The sequence below is a fragment of the Python bivittatus genome, unplaced genomic scaffold, assembly GCF_059951505.1.
Source record: "Python bivittatus isolate LINGU-HERP-01145 unplaced genomic scaffold, Pbiv_v1 ctg000340_np1212, whole genome shotgun sequence".
Taxonomy (NCBI): Eukaryota; Metazoa; Chordata; class Lepidosauria; order Squamata; family Pythonidae; genus Python; species Python bivittatus.
This window is the reverse complement of record NW_028277056.1, coordinates 10,282,483-10,306,251: the sequence shown is the minus strand read 5'-3', so window position 1 is coordinate 10,306,251 and position 23,769 is coordinate 10,282,483. Positions and strand designations below refer to the sequence as shown.

General features: G+C 40.5%; 1 protein-coding gene across 2 annotated transcripts in view; it reads right to left on the bottom strand.

The window, feature by feature from the left end:
• Positions 1 to 15,260: 15,260 nt before the first annotated feature.
• Positions 15,261 to 23,769, bottom strand: part of TYR (tyrosinase) — a 56,582-nt gene continuing 48,073 nt past the window's right edge. The window contains exons 4-6 of one of the 2 annotated variants that reach the window (XM_088140845.1): positions 20,995 to 21,176; positions 20,429 to 20,431; positions 15,261 to 15,481 (exon numbers count right to left, since the gene is read on the bottom strand). In XM_088140845.1, coding sequence (XP_087996971.1) covers positions 15,261 to 15,481; positions 20,429 to 20,431; positions 20,995 to 21,176 — 406 coding nt within the window. The remainder of the gene's footprint in view (positions 15,482 to 20,428; positions 20,432 to 20,994; positions 21,177 to 23,769) is intronic. The other variant, XM_088140846.1, reaches the window with a different exon arrangement.

Here is a 23,769-nt window from a genome sequence, read left to right as displayed (position 1 = left end):
GAAGGCCTTCATCAGTAAATTCTCTGCCATTGAATTGAATGGGAAATAAGAGAGATTGGGATGTGTGGGCCCTTCTACTGAAATTGTGGGGGACACTGTGTTCTGATGAACTTGGAAGGCCCACCAGGTACAGTTGGTGGGCTATATCCAGCTTGTGGAATAAATTATGCAGGCCCAGTGTGTTGTCATGGCCTAAGTAGATTTGGGCCCCCATATTCTTTAGAGAATTCCCAGGATCTATGTGTAATGATAACCTTGAAAATTAGTAAACTCATAGACCCATTCCAGAAAATCCTACTTTTTATTTGAAAAAGAATAGACTACTTATTCGAAGAATGCAGATATTCTCGGGGTACACACATGCCAATCTCAAATGACATACCAAGAATAAACTATGCAAATTCAATATTTGGTTTAACTTCACTTTAGTTTTAATATCACATAAATGTGTGCTGTTCTCTGCTCTTTGGCTTTTCTTTTTCAAAGAACACTGCAGTCCTTACAGAAGGGCAATCCTGTGTTAATTAATGAGTGCTTTATTCTTTATTTATAAAATACCTATACACACAGCTTGCTCTAGATGATTAAATGTAAGAGGGCGGGGGGGTTACCAAAAAAAAAGCATTACCAAAGTAAATAGATTAATTTTGTAAAAACATATTTTACAAAAGCAAATAGATTAAAGCAAAAGGGAGTTCAGCTGAAAATATAAATTTGGAGTGGTAACCAAGTGTATTCCCCTAGTAACCTCTGCATAGTCAACATAGTCACATTAAAGTGGTGTTTGAGTGATGTGCTTGACCGTATCAAGCAAAGACCTAGTGACTGCATTCTCACAGCATGCTAAAGGTAGGTAATATTAACCTTGGTCAATTATTTTGTGGCTTGGCATTTTGTACAAACTCAGTACATTTGGTTTGTCTACAATTCCATGTATTCAGTTATTTGAATTCAATCAAAGAATTCATATTCTATACACACACTTAGCACCTATTCATTTGGAAGCAAATACTGTATGTGTAGCCCAGGGTTGAACTGTGGAGTCCTTGGGGTTCTCTGAGCTTGGTTGTTTTCTTGTAACACCAACCCAATACAGAACTAGACAACCTAATCAAGAGAACCCTTAACAACCTAACAAAGGCCAGATCACAAAACCCTTAACAACCTAACAAAGGCCAGATCACAAAGGAGGAAGAGTGGCGGACGAAAAGCAGTGGACCCATCCTCCCACGTTTCTATGAACGACCAAAAATACACAAGCCTGACATACCTCTCCGACCAATTGTATCTTTACCAGGGACTCCAACGTACAACATAGCGAAAGAACTGACAAAAAAACTTGGACATCTCACAGAGAAGAGGGAATATTCTATCAACTCCTAACTACAGTGCCTCCAGAAAATCAAAGATGTACACATAGATGAAGATGAAATTCTGGTCTCATTTGATGTCACAATACTCTTTACATCCATAAACCTGGAACTAGCAAAAGAATCCATATTAGTACTACACAACACACTCAACCTAACCAAATACACCCAGATTGAAACACCCAGAATCATGGACCTCATCAACCTCTGCCTCACTACCTATTTTCAGTTTGATGGACAAATATACCAACAAATCAGAGGCACACCCATGGGATCACCACTGTCAGGACTCATAGCAGAGATTGTAATGCAACACCTAGAAACTATACAACCCAAAGTATGGATCCAGTATGTAAATGACACCTTTGTTATAATAAAAAAGGAACAACTAGAGAATACACATGAAACCATCAACAGCATATATGAAGGAATAAAATTCACCAGAGAGGAAGAAAACAACACACTACCCTTCCTGGATATCCTCATCAGCAGAGGAAACAACAGCAAATTAGAAACCCAAGTCTATCAGAAGACAACCCACACTAATCAAGTACTACATTACCAAAGTAACAACCCAACCTCCCACAAGAGGAGCTGTGTAAGAACATTATTCAAATGAGCACAAACGCATTGCAGCAACCCAGAACAGCAGAAAAAGGAAAGAGACCACCTATACAACATCTTCCTACAAAATAGATACCCACACAACTTTACTAAAAAGTGCCTGACCACTCAACCTACTACAACACAACCAACACAAGCTATGAAAAGGATAACACTGCCATACATCAGAAATGTCTCAGAAACTATCAATAGACTATTACAACCACATGGCATCTCCATAGTATACAAACCAACTAAAGCCCTCCAAAACATCTTAAGCAAAATAAAAGACCCAGCAGCCCAAGAAGAAAAAACAGGAGTCATCTACAACATACAATGTAAGGACTGTAACAACCACTATGTAGGACAGACAGGCAGAAGTGCATGCGTGCACTTGCAGAGTGCATCCGTGAACACCAACCAGCAGTCAGAAGACATGATGAAAACTCCTTAATCTCACAACACATGCACAGACTTAACCATAGTTTCAACTGGGAAACTGTCAGCATCTTAGACCAAGCTAAATCCAAAAATGCAAGGGAATTCTTGGAAGCTTGGTATTCAGACAAGGCAACCATCAACAGACACATAAACAACATCTATACACTATTCAAAAGAGACAATAGAAAGGGAAACAAAAGACCAGAACATCTCCTCACCAGCAATCATCACCCAGATAAACAGATTAAGATTACCACCAGACATACAAGCAGTAAACAATACCTTAATCAAGGAACTACCAGAGGAAAAAAAACAACAAAACAAAACCCCCACCCCCACCAACACTGGCAGGGCATGCCACAGTATATAAACAGAGAGCAAAACCCATTCCATTCTAGCACTGAAGATGTTACCTAGACGGGTAACGAAATGTTTGCAAGAAAACAACCAAGCTCAGAGAACCCCAAGGACTCCACCTATTCATTTAGCTATCAAATTTGTAAAGCTCCCCAACTCCATAGAATTCAATTTAACATTTTGGGGGTAGGGGTGGGGAACGCAATAGCTTCAGTGGGTGAGATGACGATGAAAAATGGACAAGGCTTTTTTTTTTCCTTTTGATAATGTGAAGAAGTTCCAGAGTATTCTACATAACGTAAACTGTGTTAAGCCTTCTATATGACTATATGTATTTCCTGCCTCAAAATGGTGAAAAATTATATCCCCATCTTTCATCAATAATTGTCATGTGGGGATCCAGGAGTGAGGTACAAAGGAAGATCCTGGAAGCCACTTGTAGACTTCAGGTTGCCTGTGATGGCTATGAGAACCAAGGCCAGATCTCACACAAATCCAGGAGGGTCTGTTACAGTAACAATGCCCAGAAGTCAATCACCTTTCCCACTAAGAAAAGACCCACCAATTACAGCGCACTGGTGGGAATTACCAAAGTCAGATTTGAACCTGGGGACTAAACTATTTATGGCTTAAGACTAATTGTTGCCAATTGCTGATTTCCTGCTCTAGTTATAGCTTTTCTAGTATCTGTTATAAAATGAACTGATAGAGAACTGTGCCCTTGAATCAGTAGCCATCTGAGTGAAGCCTGCCCGATATTGCCCCCCCCCCCCGCCTACCCCCACTCCAGCCTTTACAGAAACTGTTTTGTCAGTAGTCCACTCTGGGTCGTACTCCGCAGGTTGTGTGTTGGTGGAAGAAAAACGTCCCCATGCAGAACCTCTCTCATGTTCTCAAGAGGCCAAAGCAGCATTTTGAGTTGCCATTCTCTGCAGCCCTATATTCCACGCCTTGTTGGAGGGGGAGGGACAGCAAGTGTGTATTTAGGAAAGAGCCTCTGGGTCACCCTCAGCCATTCTTTGATCTGTGCCTTGATCTGAATATCAGTATATATTTTTTAACTCCTTCACCTCCCAGTGCTGTCAAAAGCAGGGACAGAATGTCCCTGGATGTAAGCAAATCTGACAGCTTGATAAATAAATCTTGGTTAAGCTGCTTGTTGACCTCAGGTAAGGACAAGCAGGAAGGCTGAGAAACAGACTTACATAAATGTCTGGTGTATATAGGAACACTCGGAAGAGAGAGCGAGAGAGCGCGCATGCTGGCAAGCCGCAGCATCGCTTTAGATTGTGCCAGCCACCCATTAAAATTCTGTCATTGCAAGGTCATTGTGCTTGTCTTCTGATCCCTCCTCTGCCTTCTCCCTCTGGGCACAGAATTTGGATAGGGAAATGACTATGTAAACCTTGTGCCTCCCCCTCCTGCCTGAGAAATAGGTCTTCAATCTGTTGCAGGGCATTTCTTGCTGCTTATCTTATCCACTTTTGGAGAAAGACAATACCCTTCTTGGTTTGACCGATTTATGGTTCTGATCAAGTGACATTTGCCTGGTAGATGATGCAGCAATCCTCTGGTTCCAGCTAAACAAGGTAAAAGCTGCCAGACACACCATTAATAATCCCGAAGATATGTCACCTGGCCGCCGCTCCTGCAGAGAGTGTCCTGGTGTGTATTCACAATGCAGTGTGCCTTGATTAAGCATGCAGTGCCATACTCTCTGGAAACTCCCAGGGAGAAATCTCCAGAGACCAAAGCAAATAAAACCTCCAGGAGAGAAGCAGAACAGCAACCCTGGGATCAGCTTGTGGAAATTGCCCACCTGACTGTGCGCAGTTGGTCTGCGTGTAGAAGGAGCACCCTTACTGTAAAGATCTGGTGGGACTACGGACTTGTCACTTCCAAGCTTGAAGCTCTTTTCTTCGTCAATTTGCAATGCAACTGCTGCGTACAAACCAGCCGGGGGGGGGGGGGGATTCAGTTCTGTCAATTTGACAGGGTCAGGAGAAGTGAGTGGCTTACATCTCTTCATCCCAGCTCTTCCCACAGTAGCAGGAGCCTGTTCACATGCTCGCTTCGGAATGAAATATTGCATCTCTGGGAACCTCTGGGGGACAGTAGAGGCTGTCCTTTCTGGGGAAGAAGATGCTGAGCTATAGTAGAGGGGCACCATATTTCTCAGGTGATGATTTTCAGAAAGAGCCCTGGAAGATGAAGCTCTGGGTCCACCTGATCTGGTATGAATAAATTTGGGGAGCTCACCAATTGGACTGGAGGGTCCCTTGCACTCTCCCTTTTCAGCAAGGTGAGAAGTGCCCTGCTTCGAGGTGTCCTGCTTATGATTCATCAAGCAGTAAATGGCTATCAAATGAGCCTCCTCCTCCATCAGGCTGTCTAGTACCCTTTAAAAATATCCAAATTGCATTATGAGAACCACTGGCAGCTCTTTGGCAGATTCACCGTAGGCTGTCCGATTTGAACTTTCCTACATTACTTTCAGGGGATGACCTTGTATTCTAATCTTGTGAAAGAGGAAGGAAACTAATTTTCTTCCAGGTTATCTCGGTTGTGCGTGATTTTATATACCTCTACCATGTCTCTCCTTAGCATCCTTTTGTGCACCTTTCCTAGTTCTGTAATCTCCTGGTGAAGGTACAGGGCCAGAACTATACACAGTAGTCCTGGGAGGATGACAAGGATGAGAAGAACAGCTGGAGAAGCCTGCTTGACCTCTATGAGCAACTTCCTGGGGCGAAGAGTTCTCATTAGGAAGAATTTGAAGGGAAGGGAAGGTGAGCAGAGAATGGTTTAAGTCCAAGGCCACCTGCTCCCAGCCATATCTGCATATCCCATCATGCATCTGGAATTGGTCTAGAACCAGAGGTGTCTGCAGGGGGAGCAAAGGGGGGGGGGTGAAAAATCCTGCATGATACCATCATACTCCAAACTCTGCCCCTGTTGTTACAGGTGTGTTCAAGTCTCACACACACATACAAAAGAGGGAAATCTCACAGCGTACCACGGTGGTGCTTGCAGCATGATGGTGCCATGCTGCTTTTGTGATTTTGATGATGGTGTCAGATCCTGCAGACGTCTCTGGCTTTTCCCATTTAAACATGGCTATGGACGCAATCGCCTGTGCAAGGAAAACCTTGCTGGATCAGGCCAATAATTCATGAGGGTCAGCTTTTAGTTTAAACTCATATCCAGGACATGTAGGCAACAGCCTTCTCCTTGTGGGCATTTAATGGCAAGAAAGATCACTAGAGAATGCAATTTTTCATCTCCTTCCGTTGCTTCATCTCACATAACATCTGTTTTGGACATCAGCTAACTATTATATGCATTGCCAGTGGTCTCCGCTCAGTGGCACAGCGCAGTTCATTCTCTAGCTATTTCCCACAAGGCAGAGAGCCTCATGCAACGAGCATTTCCTACATTTATTTCAGAAGCTTTTCTTTGTCTCCTGAAGATGGAAATAAAAAATCAGGATGGACCCAAAGCAGAATCTAATCGCTATTTTAGGTCAAGTACTTATCTCGATGATGGAATGAATCCATTTTATTCACCCAAAGCATGAGCCATAAACTGACCAAAAGAACTGAGTTTAAAAACTTCTTATGTCCCACACCTAAACAAAAAAAAATCTAATCAAAGTCATATATAACCATGATTAACATATTGTGCTTATGCAACCAGTAAATTGTTAACTGATTTGAGTTGCATGAAGCCAGCTAATATGTAAAAATATATTATCAAGCAGACACTGGTTTGTTCCTCCCAAACCTGTTATGAAGAAATTGAGGGTATGATATGAACAAAATTTCAGAATTCCTTCACCAGTGTGATGAGAAATAGGTGCATCTGGGGGAAAAGAATACCAACAGATTCATATAACCTGACTTTAGATGGTTTTTTAAAGATTTTGTAGTAATAAGAGAGAAAACATTTCTACCTTAAAGAATCAGATAGAATGTGGTGATGATGATGATGATGATGATGATGATGATGATGATGATGACAAATGTTTTTATACTGCTTCAGTTAGCAGCTTACAGCAACAATGTCACAATAATTTTCCAACTAGCAAAAATATCAAATAAGAGCTACAATCAACATAAATCATAATACAGTCATAAAACCCATGATGCTTTATATCATCAAAGTGATCAGATTCATCCCACCACAGGTGCCCAACCCTTTTTCACCTTGGTCCTCCAAGTTGTGTTTTTAAAAACTTCCTGAATATTAAACTTGAGGGGTGGCTCTTATATATGACAGGAAGCTGTTCCCCAGAAGGGGAGTTCTTGCAGAGAAAGGCACCTTAAGAGGAATGGAGGACTTTGCAGGAAGACGCATCTTAAAGGGGCAGATTCCATCTGGTGCAAGTAGTGTTAGATAGCTGAGCCCCAAGCCATGTAGATTTCAAAGGTGATCATCAGCACCTGGAATTATACCCAAAATGCATTGAATATATCCCCAGTATATTCATCACCCCTTTCAATGGTATCAGCTTTCATGATTTGCAGCTGCATCAGATGTGGGGAATGATCTGTGGAGCTCTCCCTTTATTTATTTATCAATCAATCAATCAATCAATCAATCAATCAGTCAGTCAGTCAGTCAGTCAAATTTATATAGCCGTCCATCTCACAAAAAGTGACTCTGGGTGGCATACAACAATTCATTAAAACAAATATATAAAAACAGTCATTATTAAAATATTAAAAACCACAAGGTACAAGAGAGAATGAACGTGAACCATGGAGCCATCTCAAGGTTTCACCAGTCCCCTGGGACCCCCAAGCCTGATGACATAGCCAGGTCTTGAGGGACTTCCAGAACATTAACAGGGATGGAACTAACCTCACATCAGTGGGGAGAATGCTCTATAAGGTGGGCGCCACAGCAGAAAAGGCCTACCTCCTGGGGCCCACCAAATGTAGTTCCCTAGCAGACAGGACCCACAGCATGCTTTCTCTACCAGATCTGATGGTATGGGCAGGTATAATTGGGAGAGCAGTCCCTCAGACAACCCAGTTTATTAGATAATTAAATATTAGATAGATAAAACAGATATTAGATAGATAATTATGGTGAGCTGATACTTGGGGTAGTTTGGACAGTTTGTTTTCTTTGTTTTTCTTCAAGGAGATGAGTTCAGCAGCGTGGCCTCATCTCATTAAAGTCCTGGTGTAGTTGAAATTCCAGGGTAGAAATGGCATTGGTGATTAACATCTGCTTATTGTAAAGGATGTTTCTTGGAGAGAGTATGGCATAATCAATGGCTCTAGACTGTGTGGGATTAGGCTGAATAAGGTTCTTTATTACATGCACTCCATGCATCTTATGAAGTGAGCTGCAGGTCACAAAAGCTCATGCCTTTTAATAAAATTTGTTAGTTGGAAAAGGTGCTACCAGATTCCTGATTTTGGTGCTACCAGATTCCAGATACCACAGCTCTCATCCCACTATGTCTTCAATGGCAATGGTAATTAAAGAAGGGTCTGGAATGAGATGATAAGACAGGTCCTCTTTCAGGTCTGTAGATATTTGTTAATGCTGAGTTGCTGTGATAAACAAGTTTTCCAAAACAGCAATTACATAAACCCCAGCAATGGGCTCCTTTTGCCCTCACAAAAATCATCTTGCCATCACTTGTAATCACTCACCAAATTGCCCATTTCTTACTAGTAACTACTGCATGGTCATTAGATAAACAGGTGGTGGGTTTCCTTTGGCCTAGAGTACAACTCTCATACTCTGTCAGGCTGGATTTTCTCATCCGATCTATCTGGAGACCAACTGCTTATGGAAGATTGGTCCAAAAGACTTAGATCTTAAGGACTTCAAAGCAATTCCTGAATCGGAGAAAATGTTCTGGCATTGGCATGTAAGATTGCAAGAACTCTGAATTATGGATGCATACACATTCACTCCAGAATGTACTCTATCAGTCCTATTAGCATCTAGGATTCTCTTTGGTTGGCAAATTGACCACTGGATAGCTAGAATGTTCAGGTCAACTTCTCCTATGTCTTTATGAGGAGATAAGTCTGACATTTGCTTTTAGCTGGACACATATGATACAATTAGTACAAGCTTAATTTACATTGGCCACAAAATGAAATCAATGCGGCAAGCAACTGATAGCATTTCAATCTTTGCCAGCTCCTACATTTTGTTAAAATTCACTTGTTTTGTGTTGCAGCACTGTGAATGGACCATTCACAGTCCATTAGCAGTAGCATTTTTGAAGATTTTGAAGATCATATTCTTGGAGATGCCCCTCTACTTCCTGTCCTGGAATGACTGGGTTCAAATTTAGAAGCATCTTCAACCAAGTCCCTTCTACTAACCATTTCTCTTGTATTATCTCCACAGGGTCGCCTAGTGATTTCAACTTCAGCAGCAATACTTTTAATGATGGGAAGATAGAACTGGAAGCTACCATTTTCAATATCCCAGGTCACTGGCTGAGAAATTGACATGGTGGCTATAGAACTACCTACCCAAAGCAGATCAGACTGCTGGAGAGAGGGACTATTGAAATGAAGTCTCAATAAGTGGCAGCATTCAGCAGATGCTATCTGAATTCAGATACTAAACATCATCAGATTTCCTTAATAAATGCTTGGGAGAGCACCCAAAAATCACAGGGCTGTAGGCTAGACTGGGAATTTTGGGGGAAAAAAAGATGATGGCAGACTACCTCTGGATTGTTATCAAGAAAATAACATGGACTTCCACTTTTAGTTGCCAGGAGTTGAGCTGATTGGACTGAAATTAGATTTTATTTTTTACAGTTCAGGTATCAGTGGAAGGGTTTGCCAACAATGCCCCAACTCAGAACTTGTCTGCCAACTGAATACATTAGACAATGTCCTGGGAATCATACAGTAGAATGGATTTATTTCCCTTCCACATTTGGAGCAAGTTCTTGGAGAGGAAACCTGGGAATTCTTTCTGATTACTTCCATGGCCAATTTTTTAGTTATCAGGAAGCAGATATTTGGAGGAGGTTCAGTTGTGAAACAAACTCTTTCCACCTTCTACTATGTTCCTGATTCAGAGAAGAATGTAGACATTTAGCTGGTCTAAATAATTAGTTTTCCACTGAGAAAATTGATAGAAAAACTACCCCATGACACAGGGCCAGAGAGATCCTAACTTCTGTTTCCTTTCATATCCACCCTGCCTGCATTGGTCCAGTAGAGCATGCAAAGCACTGGAGTGTCTCAACTGGAAAGTCCCCACTTCTCATCAAATGCCAAGTGAAAGTATTTGATTTGCACTTTTTTTAAATGGCATCTAATTCTCCTCTTCTCTCTCTCTCTCTACCCCCCGCCCCCTTATTTTTATGTGTTTTCACCTGCTCTGATGGTTGGGTTATTTTATGGAATTGGGTTTAATTACCTTGACTGTGAAATTGTTTTGTGAGCTGCCTTAACTTAGCTAAAAGGAAGGCTGCCTTTTTTATACAATCTGAAAAGGTTTTGAAAATCAATTTCAATTGTTAAAAATTTCTTTTTCTTTCATTTTTTTTTCATCTGAATAATGGGGTTGACCACTAATGGCTATTTTGGCATCCTCTGTCTTGGCGTGCAATCTCCCTCCTCCATTGCAGGCACTAATTGTCTTGTGTAAAATGGGAACAACACTCGGATACAGTATTGTTGAGTAGCTACACACAACAAAGCATTTAGTACATTAAAAGTACTATAACAATCAAGCTTTATTTTTGCAAGTGTAGATTTTCTCCAAAGTATACATTAAATCATGGGACAATTGTAGGGTTTCAATATGGTACAGATCTTGGGGCCAGCCTCAAATGGTTTGAGAACAGAACATTCCCAGAAGATTAAATTTGAGAATTTTTGAATATTGGTCATTGAAGTCCATTACCTTGCCCTGCTTCAAAGATGGACAACCTGTGGCCCTAATGCCACCTTTACTTCTAGGCCTCACAAGTCTCAGCAGCCTGTTGAATAAATAGGAGGATTGGAAGGGAGTTTCAACAAACTTGAGGAAGAGATAACAAAAGTAGGGTGGGGATTATCCATCCATCTCCAGACTGGCATGCAGTTTTCAACAGATTATTCTTAAGTCTTTCACTCCAGCTCTAGTATGGGATGTAGGCAACCCTTTAGCAACTATACTTTCCTTGTAATTTTTCTTCAGCCTTGGGAGATACTAGGGCTTGTCTTGTGATGCAGAAATGTTCACAGCAGGATAGGGCCAAAATATTTGGCCTGTTTGTTGGGGTGGAGATGGGAAGAGGCTGGAGGCTGTTTAGGGGTAAAAATGATTTCCTCTTTATTTGGAGAAGGAGAAGATGAAAAATTTGCAAAGTGGACTTTGCAGAACATTTGGCCAGTCTTCAGGTTGTAGACTTTCATTCTTTTTTCTAGTAGAACTGGCTATCAAGTTTAATATTTCTCAAGTCTGTTTTTCCCCAGCTTCAAGCTATGTTCCATAGTAATTCCTTACCTTCTATAATTGAGTCACTGAGTAGGAGATGCCCATCCCAGTTATGTGTTGCCAATTCTTTCTCCTCCCTGCTGCCATTTTCCACTGAATGACTGAAGTGGCAAACACAACTGTTTCTGCTGAAGATCTTCTGGTGTCCCCATCTAAAAAGTCTAGAAAGTCAAAGAAAGTTTGAGTGTGTGCCATTCAGTCCTTCCAGATAAAAGATTCCTCAAAGCCTGCTTTTATTCATATTAATTGCTGCAGTTGCCAGGCATGCGTTTGACAGAGAACTGTTATGGAAATGTATTGTGTATTATGAAAATGAAGAGAAATTTTCAATAAAGCAATGAATATTTTTTTCCAAGTTGTTATGATCAGGAAAGCATTTGTGGCCTTGCAGTAAACCACATCCTTGTAACACTGCTGGAATATTGAGTAGGAAACAGCTATAGACTCTTTTTTAAAGAAAAGAAAAGAAAAGAAAAAAGAAAAGAAAAGAAAAGAAAAGAAAAGCTGGTATTTTTATGCAACCTTAGTTCTATGAAAGAATAAAGAAGATAACCTACATTTTAGGAGTGTATTGGCTTGTCACAAAATTCCAAGTTTGCTCATCAGTCCCCAACTTTACAAATCCTTGCTTTAATTGCCCATCATTTTTTCCAATAAAATCACAGGCTACAGAAAACCAAATGATTTCTGTTCATGTGCACCAGTTTCCCCCCTCTCAATAATTGCATTTGCGATCTTGCTGATTTCTTGAGATATTATCCAAAACAATGAATATGTGGTTTCCTCTTGAGGAAGCCACACCTTGGCATTAGGGGGTTAAAAGTCCTTGTTGAATCCTTCTTTAGATTCAAACATCTAGTATCTTCCAACCTAGTTCTTCAAGTAAGTTTAGACTATAACTCAGACCATTTTTTAACCACCTTCAAAATATCATTTGCACTGGTTACTTGATGAGATAATTAACCAGCCTCTTGACTGGCAGATGACTATAAAGACATAATGGCTTTTTGGTTCTGAGGAAGTAACTTTTAATTTTTAAGCCATATTATTATTATTATTTTCCAATTAATCATGTATCATCACTGATGTTGGCCAGTTTTCTTTTTCATGATTCAAGCTCTACCCAAGAGCTTGGGAATCACAAATGTAGCATTTTAATTATACATGAGTGCTGTTGCTTATAGTTGGACTGCTGTAACTTGTTCCAAATTTAGGCAGTCCAAATCTTTTCTATGTCCTCCTGAAACTGTAGCTAATTCCCCAATAACAATTGGTATTATCATCATGATCATCACGAGCATCACCATCATTCCCTTAACAGTGCAATACAATTCATCTGTACTTAGAAATGCAAAGGCCATTTGGAACATATATAACACCATTTCAAGGACATACAGCAGCCTTCCTCTATTCTTCAGCATGATGGGCCCCTCCAAACATGCTGGGATCACAACTTCCAGATTTGTCAGCATGACATATCTTTTGGCTGCAACATGGTTTGGGAATAGAATTTACTTCCCAATGTGCTTCACTGTAGATCCCAACTGATGCCTGGCTGGACTTCTCATATTCCTTAAATGGATACAAAAATCTATGTTATTAAGATGTTAGGATATTGGTGATGTAACCAGCCACATCTCTGCCAGATCTATTGATATGGTTTCTACATTCAGAACCCTTAATGGAAGTTAGAAATGCCATGAAACTTATGAGTCATTGTAATTAAGGTCTTTGTAACTAGAGTCATTCATTTTAATTATGAAAGAAAATTAGGTAATTGATTTATTGAATCGTGGAAAAGAAGTTTAGGAGCCTCTTGAAAAGATGTGATCTAGGGCCTCCCATCTGATGGTCATAAAATATTCTGGGGCTTATTCGTATTTAGTGACATCCACTGAGGGATCCATTTTCTTTCATTGCTGGGGTAATACTTTAGAAATCAGTTCAGCGTCTTAGGGCTGTTCTACATAGCATCATTTCTGCTCTACAATCATACCAAAATGCTTTAGGACCAGCCAAGCTTCATTCACCCTGGAACAAAGAGAATAGTTAGAGAATACTATGAGGCAATCAGGGCTCTTCTTCCAGCTGGCCAATAGCAGAGTGCAAAAAATCTTAGAGTCCTGTCCAAAGCTATGGCAAGTCCCAGAGCAATTCAAACGCCTCTTTCCTTCTATCCTCAACAATGAAATAAATTGCCAGCACCCCATCCCCTCCATAATTTTAGTACATATTTTGTGCATTTATCTGGTCTTTTGCAAAACAAATGAACAAAACAAGAGTGTTTGCAATAGGGTGAGATAGCATGGCTACCAAAGACATTGTTCCTCCTTTATTAAGAATCCTATTGAAAACTTTGAAAGGAACATCTTACATTAGCAATTTTGCAATCATATACATCCCCCGATGTCTCTGATCATGGCTCCAATTGCAGCTGATGGGAGAAGATAAATTCTAAAAAATCCCTGCACAGAGACACTAGGAACAGGACATGAGAGATTGTGTCCATGTGTATACATGTGTATGTATGAAGCGGTTCCCTCTGTCCATGACACATTCACTGGAAAGGAACTCAACCAACAATTTGGTGCTTCACAGCTGGCAAGTCTCCTACTGAAAAAGGGGGCATTGTCAATTCTCTTGGCTGTCCTACCAGGTGAAGAGTTATGAAGATATGCAAACAGTCAAAACAGCCTTGATTCCCCCCTGAATTTAAGGTGAACTCACCAGAGTGGTGTGCATTTATCATATGCAGACAAACATACAAGTGAGTTGTTGTTGTGAAGGTAAATGTGTGAAGCTGGCATACCACCTTTCTGCTTTAAGGACCAGTGAAGCTTAGGAACTAGGAGGTGAAGTAAGGCAAGAGTTTCTTCCAATGGAAAATGGATCACCCACAAGCTCTACAGAGCTTTATCACTGCAATTGAAACATTTCTTTGGTAATTTCAGATACACTGCCGCCTAGTCAGAAATAAATCAGCTCAGTATTTACGTACAAATTATGGTGTGCAGAACAAAGAGATGTGAGGCTGATTCTGGTGCAAAGAATCTGGAAATGCCATTGGATAATATTGAAATAAGAGACAATTGCTGTGTGATATGACAAAGTGGGGTGTCTGTGAGAGAGATAAGGCATTTGTCTGATGGGACTATCTGGCTCCTCATATCTAATGAATTCAAAATCCCATCACAACTCCTCATAATTTTATGTAATCATCCCCCCTCTAAAAAAATTGTGTAGGTTCGAAAAAAGGTGAGTAAACCAGAACCTCTCTGTTCCATCCCTGTTTAATATAAATGCTAATTGATAATTGATAAATAAGAAATTTGCTGTAGCTTCAAAACTCCATAATACATGTGAATATCTCCCCATCGCCATTCTATGGTTCAATTCCCCAGCTACTATGCTGCCTGACAAGAAGTAGAAAGAAGGCACAGGAAGAAGAACATGTAGCTCATATCCCTCCTGTGTAGTTTTGAAGTCATAGTGTGTACCACTGAGATGCATTCTGACAATGCAAGCATACATTAAAAGAGAAAACCTTTACCCATTCACCATCACTCAACTAACTTTGCTACAGATATAAAGGAGGTTTTAAAGTCAGTTTAGGAATGACTGTTAGACAGTTTTCAGTGGCTTTAATTTCAATTAGCACCTTAGAATCACTAATGAATTACAGGTCAAGATCAATGTAATCCAACAGATGTGTGATCTTCTGGCCTTCTTTCAAAGTTTAAAATGAAGTGACATCAAGAAGGGGATCAGAATCATCATGCTGTAGGGGTTATAAGGGTTTTCCATATCCCTTGACCTCTTTCAAAATCCACTGGAGAAGTTTGATGCAGGAATCATGCACATCTATTTTGGTAGAGGAGGAGGAATTTAGATTAGGAAAATATTGTACAAACAGGAACACTTCCCACCAAGTTTAGAAATCCTCAAAAGATATGTTCACAGATTTTCTACATCATGACAAATTTAGCTCTAGGTGTCAGCACATGGATGGTTTTATAAGTGTGACTGATATGTAATATGCTGATAATTTTCACCCTCCATGAGTAAGGGTTGGGTCTCTTCTGAGGTTCTCTTCTTCTTTCGAGTTCCTAGCTTGATGAGTCCACTGATTGTCATTGATATTATGGCACCAATCACGCCAGCTCCAACTAACCATGGCCAGATTTGACGAGCTTGCTCCAAGTAAGGGATGAAGAAAGCCTGAAAGGGGGACGCTGTAAAAAAAGAAAAACAAGAATATGTCTTCTATTTCACATTAAGTATCCTTGCCTGGAATCAGAAGCTGATCAGAAACCTTGTGAGTTCTTGGATGGGAGCCTATCAGGAAATCCCAGGATTGTAAGCTACATTGGAAAGTCAAAAAACTTCCCAAGGACTGCTTTACTGTTGCCAAGAAAAGTACATGGACAGATGTGTCCATGAAGTCACCAAGAATCTAGCTCAACGAGGGAGCATTTTCTCTATCTATGGGACATTTGAAATTAGTATTCTGTCTCTGTCTCCCAGATGCTCTCTCTGGTCATCTTCTATTCAAGTACTAACCAGGTCTGAATCTTCTTAGCTTCTTAGCAAGTTGTTGGTTAGCTGCTGCCCCTTAACTGAGCATAGGTAAAAAGGCAGAGTATAAAATGAATGAATATTCCTCTGGTATTAATGGAAGTAATTCAAGCCAGCCATATGGCCAATCAAGTGTAATGAAAGGATAATGGGGAAGAGAGCTCGGGGAGGGTTTGAATTAATGTCAATCCAGCTTGACCAATTCATAAGATAAACTCCTCACTTTCAGAAAGCAAACTATCAATAATTTCTGAGGAGATAATAAGGTAAAACTGAGGAAATTCCTCCTGGAAGCAGCAGTATTGTCTAGTAGTGGCATTGCTACTCCTTCCCATTCCAAGGATCCAACATTTCACCTTCATAGGGAGGCATTTTCCCCTGGCCCCACCCACTCCTTTGCATTAGTGCTTTTTTTTTCTTTTTTTTTTGGACTACAAAAGCTGACACTACTCAGTGTGTAGCCTTTGTGCATTCCTGTTTGGATGCTTTAAATGGCATATTTCAGCAGCACAGAATTGGAAGGAGCAGCTGAGGCTCTTGAATGTCTCACCTATCCATAATTCACCACCCAAAATGAATCCCATCTTCAAATTCATACTCTAGAAAGAGTAAGGGGATGAAGGAATGGTTGGGAAGGAGATTCTAATTTCCAGTGATGAATAAATTAAGTCACTTTATGCTGAATTAGAGCACTGGTCCATTTAGCCTGCTGTCGCCTGCTTTCTCTTAGTAGCAGCTGATTTTCAAGGAACACATTTATTTCTACTTAAAAGTTTTTTGTTGTTTTTTTTTAAGACAGCTCTCAAGGATTGTACAGGATCATCTACATGCAAAACCATATGATCTAGGATTAGGGAAATTTTTCATTTCATTTCCTTTTCAATATTGCATTTTTGAATCAACACTCTGTAGCGAAAATGCAAACTGAAGAGCTCTTGCTCCTTTCGAAATTGTCTTATGTTGTTCACCAACTAAAATGTGTGCGAGAGAAACACACAGAGAGAAAAGCCTATACAAAACTGTGTGTACATTCATGGAATAATGAAAAAAGGAATTACATCGGGGAAAATTGATTCAAAAACTCTACGTATCAGGCAAAATTCAAATACAAACACGTATCTGGAAAAACATGCAGCAAAATAGACAAATGAAGATGCAAAGTATTTAAAAATACTTAAATCTTAACAGATTTACAAGAAAGAAAGGAAAAAAAGACTTACATTTTCCTTTGGCAGGAGCAGAATTAGGAGGGTTCTTACTTAAAATAAGTGTATTCGGCCTGTCACAGTCTTAACATACTATTTTAGAGTATAATTTATTTTAAAAAGCCCAAACCTGCCAGAAATTGTCCATTTGTTGCAGAATTTCAAAAAAATGGGCCTGGGAAACTGCATGAACCTGAAAATTGCTATTCCTACTATAAAAGGAAGGGTGCTAGTGGTTATTTATCAGTCAAAGACTTTCCCCCTCTAATTTCCAATTCTCACCAAATCTCTCTATCTACAGACGCCTCCATCATATTCCCAGTATGCATGTCTTGTCTGAGCTCCCCTGCTGATAGTTACCTGTTCCAATAGACTGGAAAGGAAATCATAATTACTTTTTAAAAGATTGGCTGTTTCTGCTAATAATTAAGTCAATGCAGATAACAGTTGTAATAAGCCACCGCATATTGTCTGCATGGTGAGGGGAGGTGGGCAGTGTGGGGAAAAGCTTTTCCTTCTTCTTGTCTACATTTCTCTTTTCAATTACTTTTATTTTCCTTTCCTTGTGACCCTCAGGAATTGCCTAGGGCTAAAATTCTTTTTCTAATCACTCCTGTTAATTTGACATTTTAATTTTGTTTCCAGTCACCCATTATTGGTATTTAAACACATATATCTCAAGAGGACAGTTCCTGTGTGCTGTCAACTCTAATTAATGCCGTTCGGTCAACCACCATCATTGTTTTATTGGTACCACATAGAGGTGTTTCGGAGTCACCTGAGCCAGGTCCCCAAAACAGCTTTTTTGAAGAAGCTCATTTGCAGTATTCCATGAGGTTGTTGATTAAACTGCATTTTCAAAGGGCAAACACCAGCTGACTGTTCTTGACGAGAATACACAACTCTGCACAGAAGTTCATAGATTCAGCTCAAATGTGCACCTTGGTTTGGAGTTACTGAAATAAAATGTGAGCATTTTCCTCCCTTCTCTCTTCCCAGGTTCTCATCCTCTCAAACTTGCAGGTTTGGGCAAACCATAGTATGTTGGGTCATTTGAACCAAGCAAACTAGAGCCTATGGAAACCATGGTTTGGAGGCTGAACAAGACAGCAATGTATTGATAGCTTGTTCTTGAACTAATTTCTCCTGTATGGACACATAAAATTGGCAGAAATGGCACCAATGGCATGAAGAGAAATTATGAGTTGTTGGCAAACCAGAAAATCATCTCTACTGGAACGAAACTTTACTTAAAAAAACAAACAACCTGTACTTAGCTGAAGAATGGGGTGGATTAGGCTGAGGGCAACACAGGGCCTATATCAGATGGATTAGCCCCAGGCCTATTGCTAAGAATAATGCAACTCTCTTCATCCTCCTAAGACAGAATTTAGCATTGTTTCCTGAAACAGCATTGCACAGAGGATCAGTCTGGCAGAATGCCTACCCGGTGTTTGATGGGGTGGTGGGAGAGGGTGGGAGGAAAAGCGATTTAAACATCACTGTGGCTGAAACATTCATGTCACCATTGGAGAATGGTAACTGGTCTCTGGGCTCTAGGATGTATTTTCTGCCAACCATAAAACACATTGTACTAGGTTTTGCAGGAGGAACAGGAAAACGGGTTTAGAGGTAGCTCTTGGCTCGTATTTATCACCTTTGAAGAGCAAAGCAAATAAACAATACATACATATACACCTTTTGCACTCTGAAGGGAGTCAGTGAAAAAACAATGGAGGGAACTCTTAACTGTCATCATTATGAAACCAGGAGCAGGTGGTGGTGACTAAGCTTCTTCTTCCAAGAGGGGGAAGGAGGTCAAAAAAGCCAAGATGGTAGATGTGACTGTGTGGGTGGGATTTCAATTGTCCAGTTGTGGTTGCTATCTTGACGTTGACTTCTGTGGAAACCCTCCGCGCTTCTTCATACCTCCTGCTTTCCCTTTCTGGAAGAAATTCTCCCACCTGGCATGAACAGTAGCTAAGAGAAACTATATTTTACATCCACATCCACATGAATCCCTCTCTTATTCTCAAAGCGAAATAAAATATCAGTATTGGGGCCCCAAGCCAGAGACACAAGTGCAGGAGGGGTAGAGGTGAGCTTTTTGCCTGGAAAATGGGCTCAAGAAAATGTCTGATTGAGTCTGAGGGGTGGTGTTTATCTTCAGCAGTGTCAGGCAAAGAAATACTCCTACGTATTTTCCTCCTTCAACTTGACAACAGAGAATTTGCTTCCAAGATTTCTTTTAAAGGGAAGGGAATTTCCGAAAAAAAAATCTCATGGCCAAAAGGGGATATTCTTGCACTTATGTAGTGACAAGGCCACCAAGGAAGTCATGTGGGCATCCTGCCTTTCATTGCACAATCACCTCTCCAACAGCATGCAACCTCCTTAGTTTGCATTAAATCCAAGGGAAGGTAGCAGAAGTAGATGCCTTCAACTGGGCCATTCCAGGTTGAGACATTAGAGTAGCCAGAGGAGTCATAGAAAGATGAATGATAGGAAGCAACACCAAAAGTTGCCCTCTCCTTCGCTTTCAATAATACAGTGTGCTCCAATCCACAAAGGGAAACAAGAAAGACATTCTCAAGCCCTCCAAGAAGAAAGTAGAAGAAGAAGAAAGAGAGCCAGTTTGGTCTAGTGGTTAAGGCACCAGGTTAGAAACCAGGAGACTGAGAGTTCTAGTCCTGCCTTAGGCACAAAAGCCAGCTGGGTGACTTTGGGCCAGTCACTCTCTCTCAGCCCAACTTACTTCACAGAGTTCTTGTTGTGGGGAACATAGGAGGAGGGAGTGTTAGGTATGTTCGGCGCCTTGAGTTGTTTATAAAAATAATAAAGGCAGGATAAAAAAATCTAAAAAAAATAAAATAAACTGCAAGTCGGAGTTTGGCCCAGGGTGACAAGGATTGTGAAGAGTCTGAAAACAGTTCTGCGGAGAACAGCTGATAGAGATGGTTAGGATTCAGTGTGAAGACTCAAGAGCCTTTTTCAGACACCTGAAAGGCTGTCGCAGAGAGATGGAGTTCTGTCCTCTATTGCATGAAAGGGCAAAATGATAACCATTGGGTAAAAGTGCCAAGGAAGCTGATTTTGGTTGAACATTTGGAGGAAATTCCTAATAGTACAACTGTTCAGCTATAAAACAGATTGCCTCAGAATTTCATGGAGGCATTGCCAGGCACACTGGTTTTGTAAGAAGATTAAAGAGTGAGCCTGAGTGTTATTCTATTAAAAATCCTATCAAAATTGCCTTCTTGCCACAACTAAACTGGTGTTTGGCCAGAGGTGGTATTAACTCATTCCGTCTCAGCTTCTCAGAATAACTGGGAACTATTCTATGACTCATGCGGTAGCAGTCAAAAATGGCAAGGGCTTCAATCACACAGTTGGAGCCACCATCTTGACTTCTCTGTGCCCCCCCCCCCCCCGCCCAGGGATACTTCTGGATTTTGCATCTACTTTTTTGTGGCCCTGGAACCCTGATTGTCTATGATTGCTGAAAACTGAGGGCATAGTTTATTGCAATGTGCAGGTGGGAAGCAAAATTAAAACAGTCATGTAAACTCCAAAAGAGAAACCAAAGAACCCCCCCCCCCAAACCCCCTCAAAATCAAGCCCCTCTTACATGTAGGATAAGGGCCTACTGCTTTGTGGCCTTAACCCCTCCCCCCCCGCAATAAAAAGGGTGAAATGTGTTTGTCCAGCCCAATTATTTGATTTCTAAAGTTTGATCACTTGACTGATTCACACATTCTGATAAAGGCTTCATGTTTGCATGATGAGTATGAATGGAGAAATGCATACATGCACATCTGTTTTAGATGTTTTATGCTTCTCGGTGGGCTCTTATTTCTGAGGATCCTACTGTGCAAGAATGTTTGATGAATTAAAATAAGGACTGGTTCAGAAATACATACTGTATTGCCTCCACTGTCCTTACCTAAAGTAATGGAACAGATTACCTGGTTCCAAGAGGTATTCATAGTCATAACCCAGTTCTTTGGATGAAATGAAGAATTCCCCATTCCTATAGAGAGGAATGAATGGGACCATGTAATATTCCCGGTTGTGTCCAATAGGAGCGTTGGCCTCAGGGTAGACTTCCCGCAGGGGTTTGTGTCTTCGGAGCCACTGTTCATAAATGCTGTGGGAAAAAAGTTCGATATTAATATTTCAACGATGGAAACAACAATGCTTTTAAAATCCAAAGTAGAAAGAAATAAAATTCATGGGGTGGCTGGTTCCTAGACTGATCCAGATGCAGGAGATCAGCTGCAGGCTTCAACATTAGCAGTGAAGAAACCCGCCCGGCCTGTTCACTGGCCCACCAGAAACCTGTTAAAAATTCAGAAAGGCTTGAGCACAGGGATGCATTGCTCCTAAATGGCTGGGATTCTTGTTACTCCATTACAATTTACTAATTCTAAATTGCTGGGATTCTTGTAACAATATTCTTTTTGTCTCAATAAATCTTGCTAAACAGGCTCTGTGAGATTTGTGCCTGGAAAGAATCATTTCCAGTTTTGGGCAGGGCCAAGGAACCTGACAGGTCACCATTAATAATCATGAAACCAAATTAAAACTGAAAACTCCAACAGAAGCCCCACAATTAACAAAGAACAGCAATATTATGATCATTAGTGACTGCACCTTAGGGCTACCATTGAAAAGACCCTGCCCTGTGAAGTGGAGATGTGGAAAGTGTTTCTCTGCAGAAAACCTAAATGGGAGGGTTAAGTCATGCAAGAGAAGGTATACAACTGTAAAACAACTTGCTCAAATTTAGAAGGAATGTAATACCCTGAATTTCAGTGATTCTTGACTTTGTGAAGGGTTTGGTTACTTCTGGAGTTACACACAGATAACACTTTTGAAAATGAAATGATACAGCTTTGACATGGTGCACAGACATTCATGTTTTCTGTCTTGTTTCAGTGTGGTTCAGTCCATCCACATGTTTGATACATGCATGGAAGAATGGTTGATGGCTGGGGAATTGTGGGAGTTGAAGTCCACACATCTTAAAGTTGTTGAGGTTGAGAAACACTGCTCTAGAGCGTTGATGAATTTCTTGCCTCAAAATGAAAGGGAAATGGGAAATGGCCATTGCTTCTATCTAACCCTTATACTCCTCATCCGATAGCAAACTGGCTACCTAGGGTGCACACTTTGGAAATTACTGTACTGCAATTTTAATAATTTGTACATCGAACAGAATATTAATTACTAAAACAATTGCATGATTGTCTTGTGATTTCCAACTTAGTTTGTTTTGCCAGACAGTTTCTCTCTACCTTTCATTTCTACTTTTCCTGCCCAGGCTCCAGGCTGCTGGAGAAGGAACTGCATTCTTCGTGGTGACAATGAAGTCAGTGATGCTACGAATTAAGGGCACATGCTTTTCATTTAAGGTAAAGCAATCCCATTAGCTAATATGAGTTAAGGATGTTTCTTTGCAGGAATGAAATTAATGTGCACAGACAACAAAATAAAATAAATTTTAAATTTCATAAATTATTAGCTTCATAAAGCCTCCCAAAAGCTGCTTTAAAAAAAAAAAACAGATTGGATTCAGTAACTGAAAATGATACTGCAGTTTTAAAAAAATGTAGCCGATCTGTCACTCCTGGCGATGCATCGTTATTCTGAGATGAGGACACGCTTAGTGAAATATGGAACTTTTAATTTCATACATATCTACGTACCCATCATGCTATTCCCATTGGGGATAACAAGCAGAGGAGCAAGAAATAGTAACCCAAAGCAATTAGGGATTAGTTAAGGAAAAGAAAAGGAAATCTGGTTTATGCCAACACCTTTGACTACAATTCTCTATACCTTTCAGTCCTTATAAACCATCCTTGCTTCCAACATGCTCATCCATTGCTTCATCCATTGCCTTTTGTTCTTTAGTGTTTTAATTCAAGAATTAAATTAAATTTTGAAGAAGTCAGAGCTGATTATCAACTTCTTTTCTCATGTTTTATTCATGCTAGGAGAACAGCCACAGAACAGAACTATCCAGTCACCAGGCAAAACCTGTTTCCCTTCTGTATCCTTTCCTAATTTTGTTTGGTTTTATTTTGTTTCATCTTTGCCCTGTTCCTTCTCCACTACTTTTCCCAGGTGGTCACCCTGAAGTAGCAATATTTAGGTCGCAGGACAGAAATTCCCTATGGATGGAGTAGGTTATGCTCTGTATGATTTTTTTCCTTCCTTCCTTCCTTCCTTCCTTCCTTCCTTCCTTCCTTCCTTCCTTCCTTCCTTCCTTCCTTGAGGAGAACCGATGCAGCCCAGAGCTGCTAAGTAAGGTCATTCTTTCTTCTTCTCCTGTCTCTCCCTCCTTGATTCAGAAATTATGTCCCCAGTTTCTCCTTGCCCCAGTACACAAGTGTAAGGGATGGGCAGAATGAAAGGAACAAGAGACCCAGATGCCTTCCACCCTGATGTCCTTTGGGAAACAATTAAAGACCTGGCTATTCTCCCAGGCTCTGGGGCAGAGAGAAGATAGAGCCCCAAATGGATTTTATTTGTGCATTTATTTATTGTTATATGTTGTTTGGGGGGGGGGCATCCATGATTCTTTGGTTTGGTCTGGCTTTGTATTTTTTACTTTTAACTGTAAGCTGGCCAGACTTGTTGAGCACCATGTGAAGCATATAAAGAAATAAAGAAGACAAGGGCTGTGTTGCTTGACCTTACAGATAGCAGATGTGGTTTTATTTACGAGCAAAGGA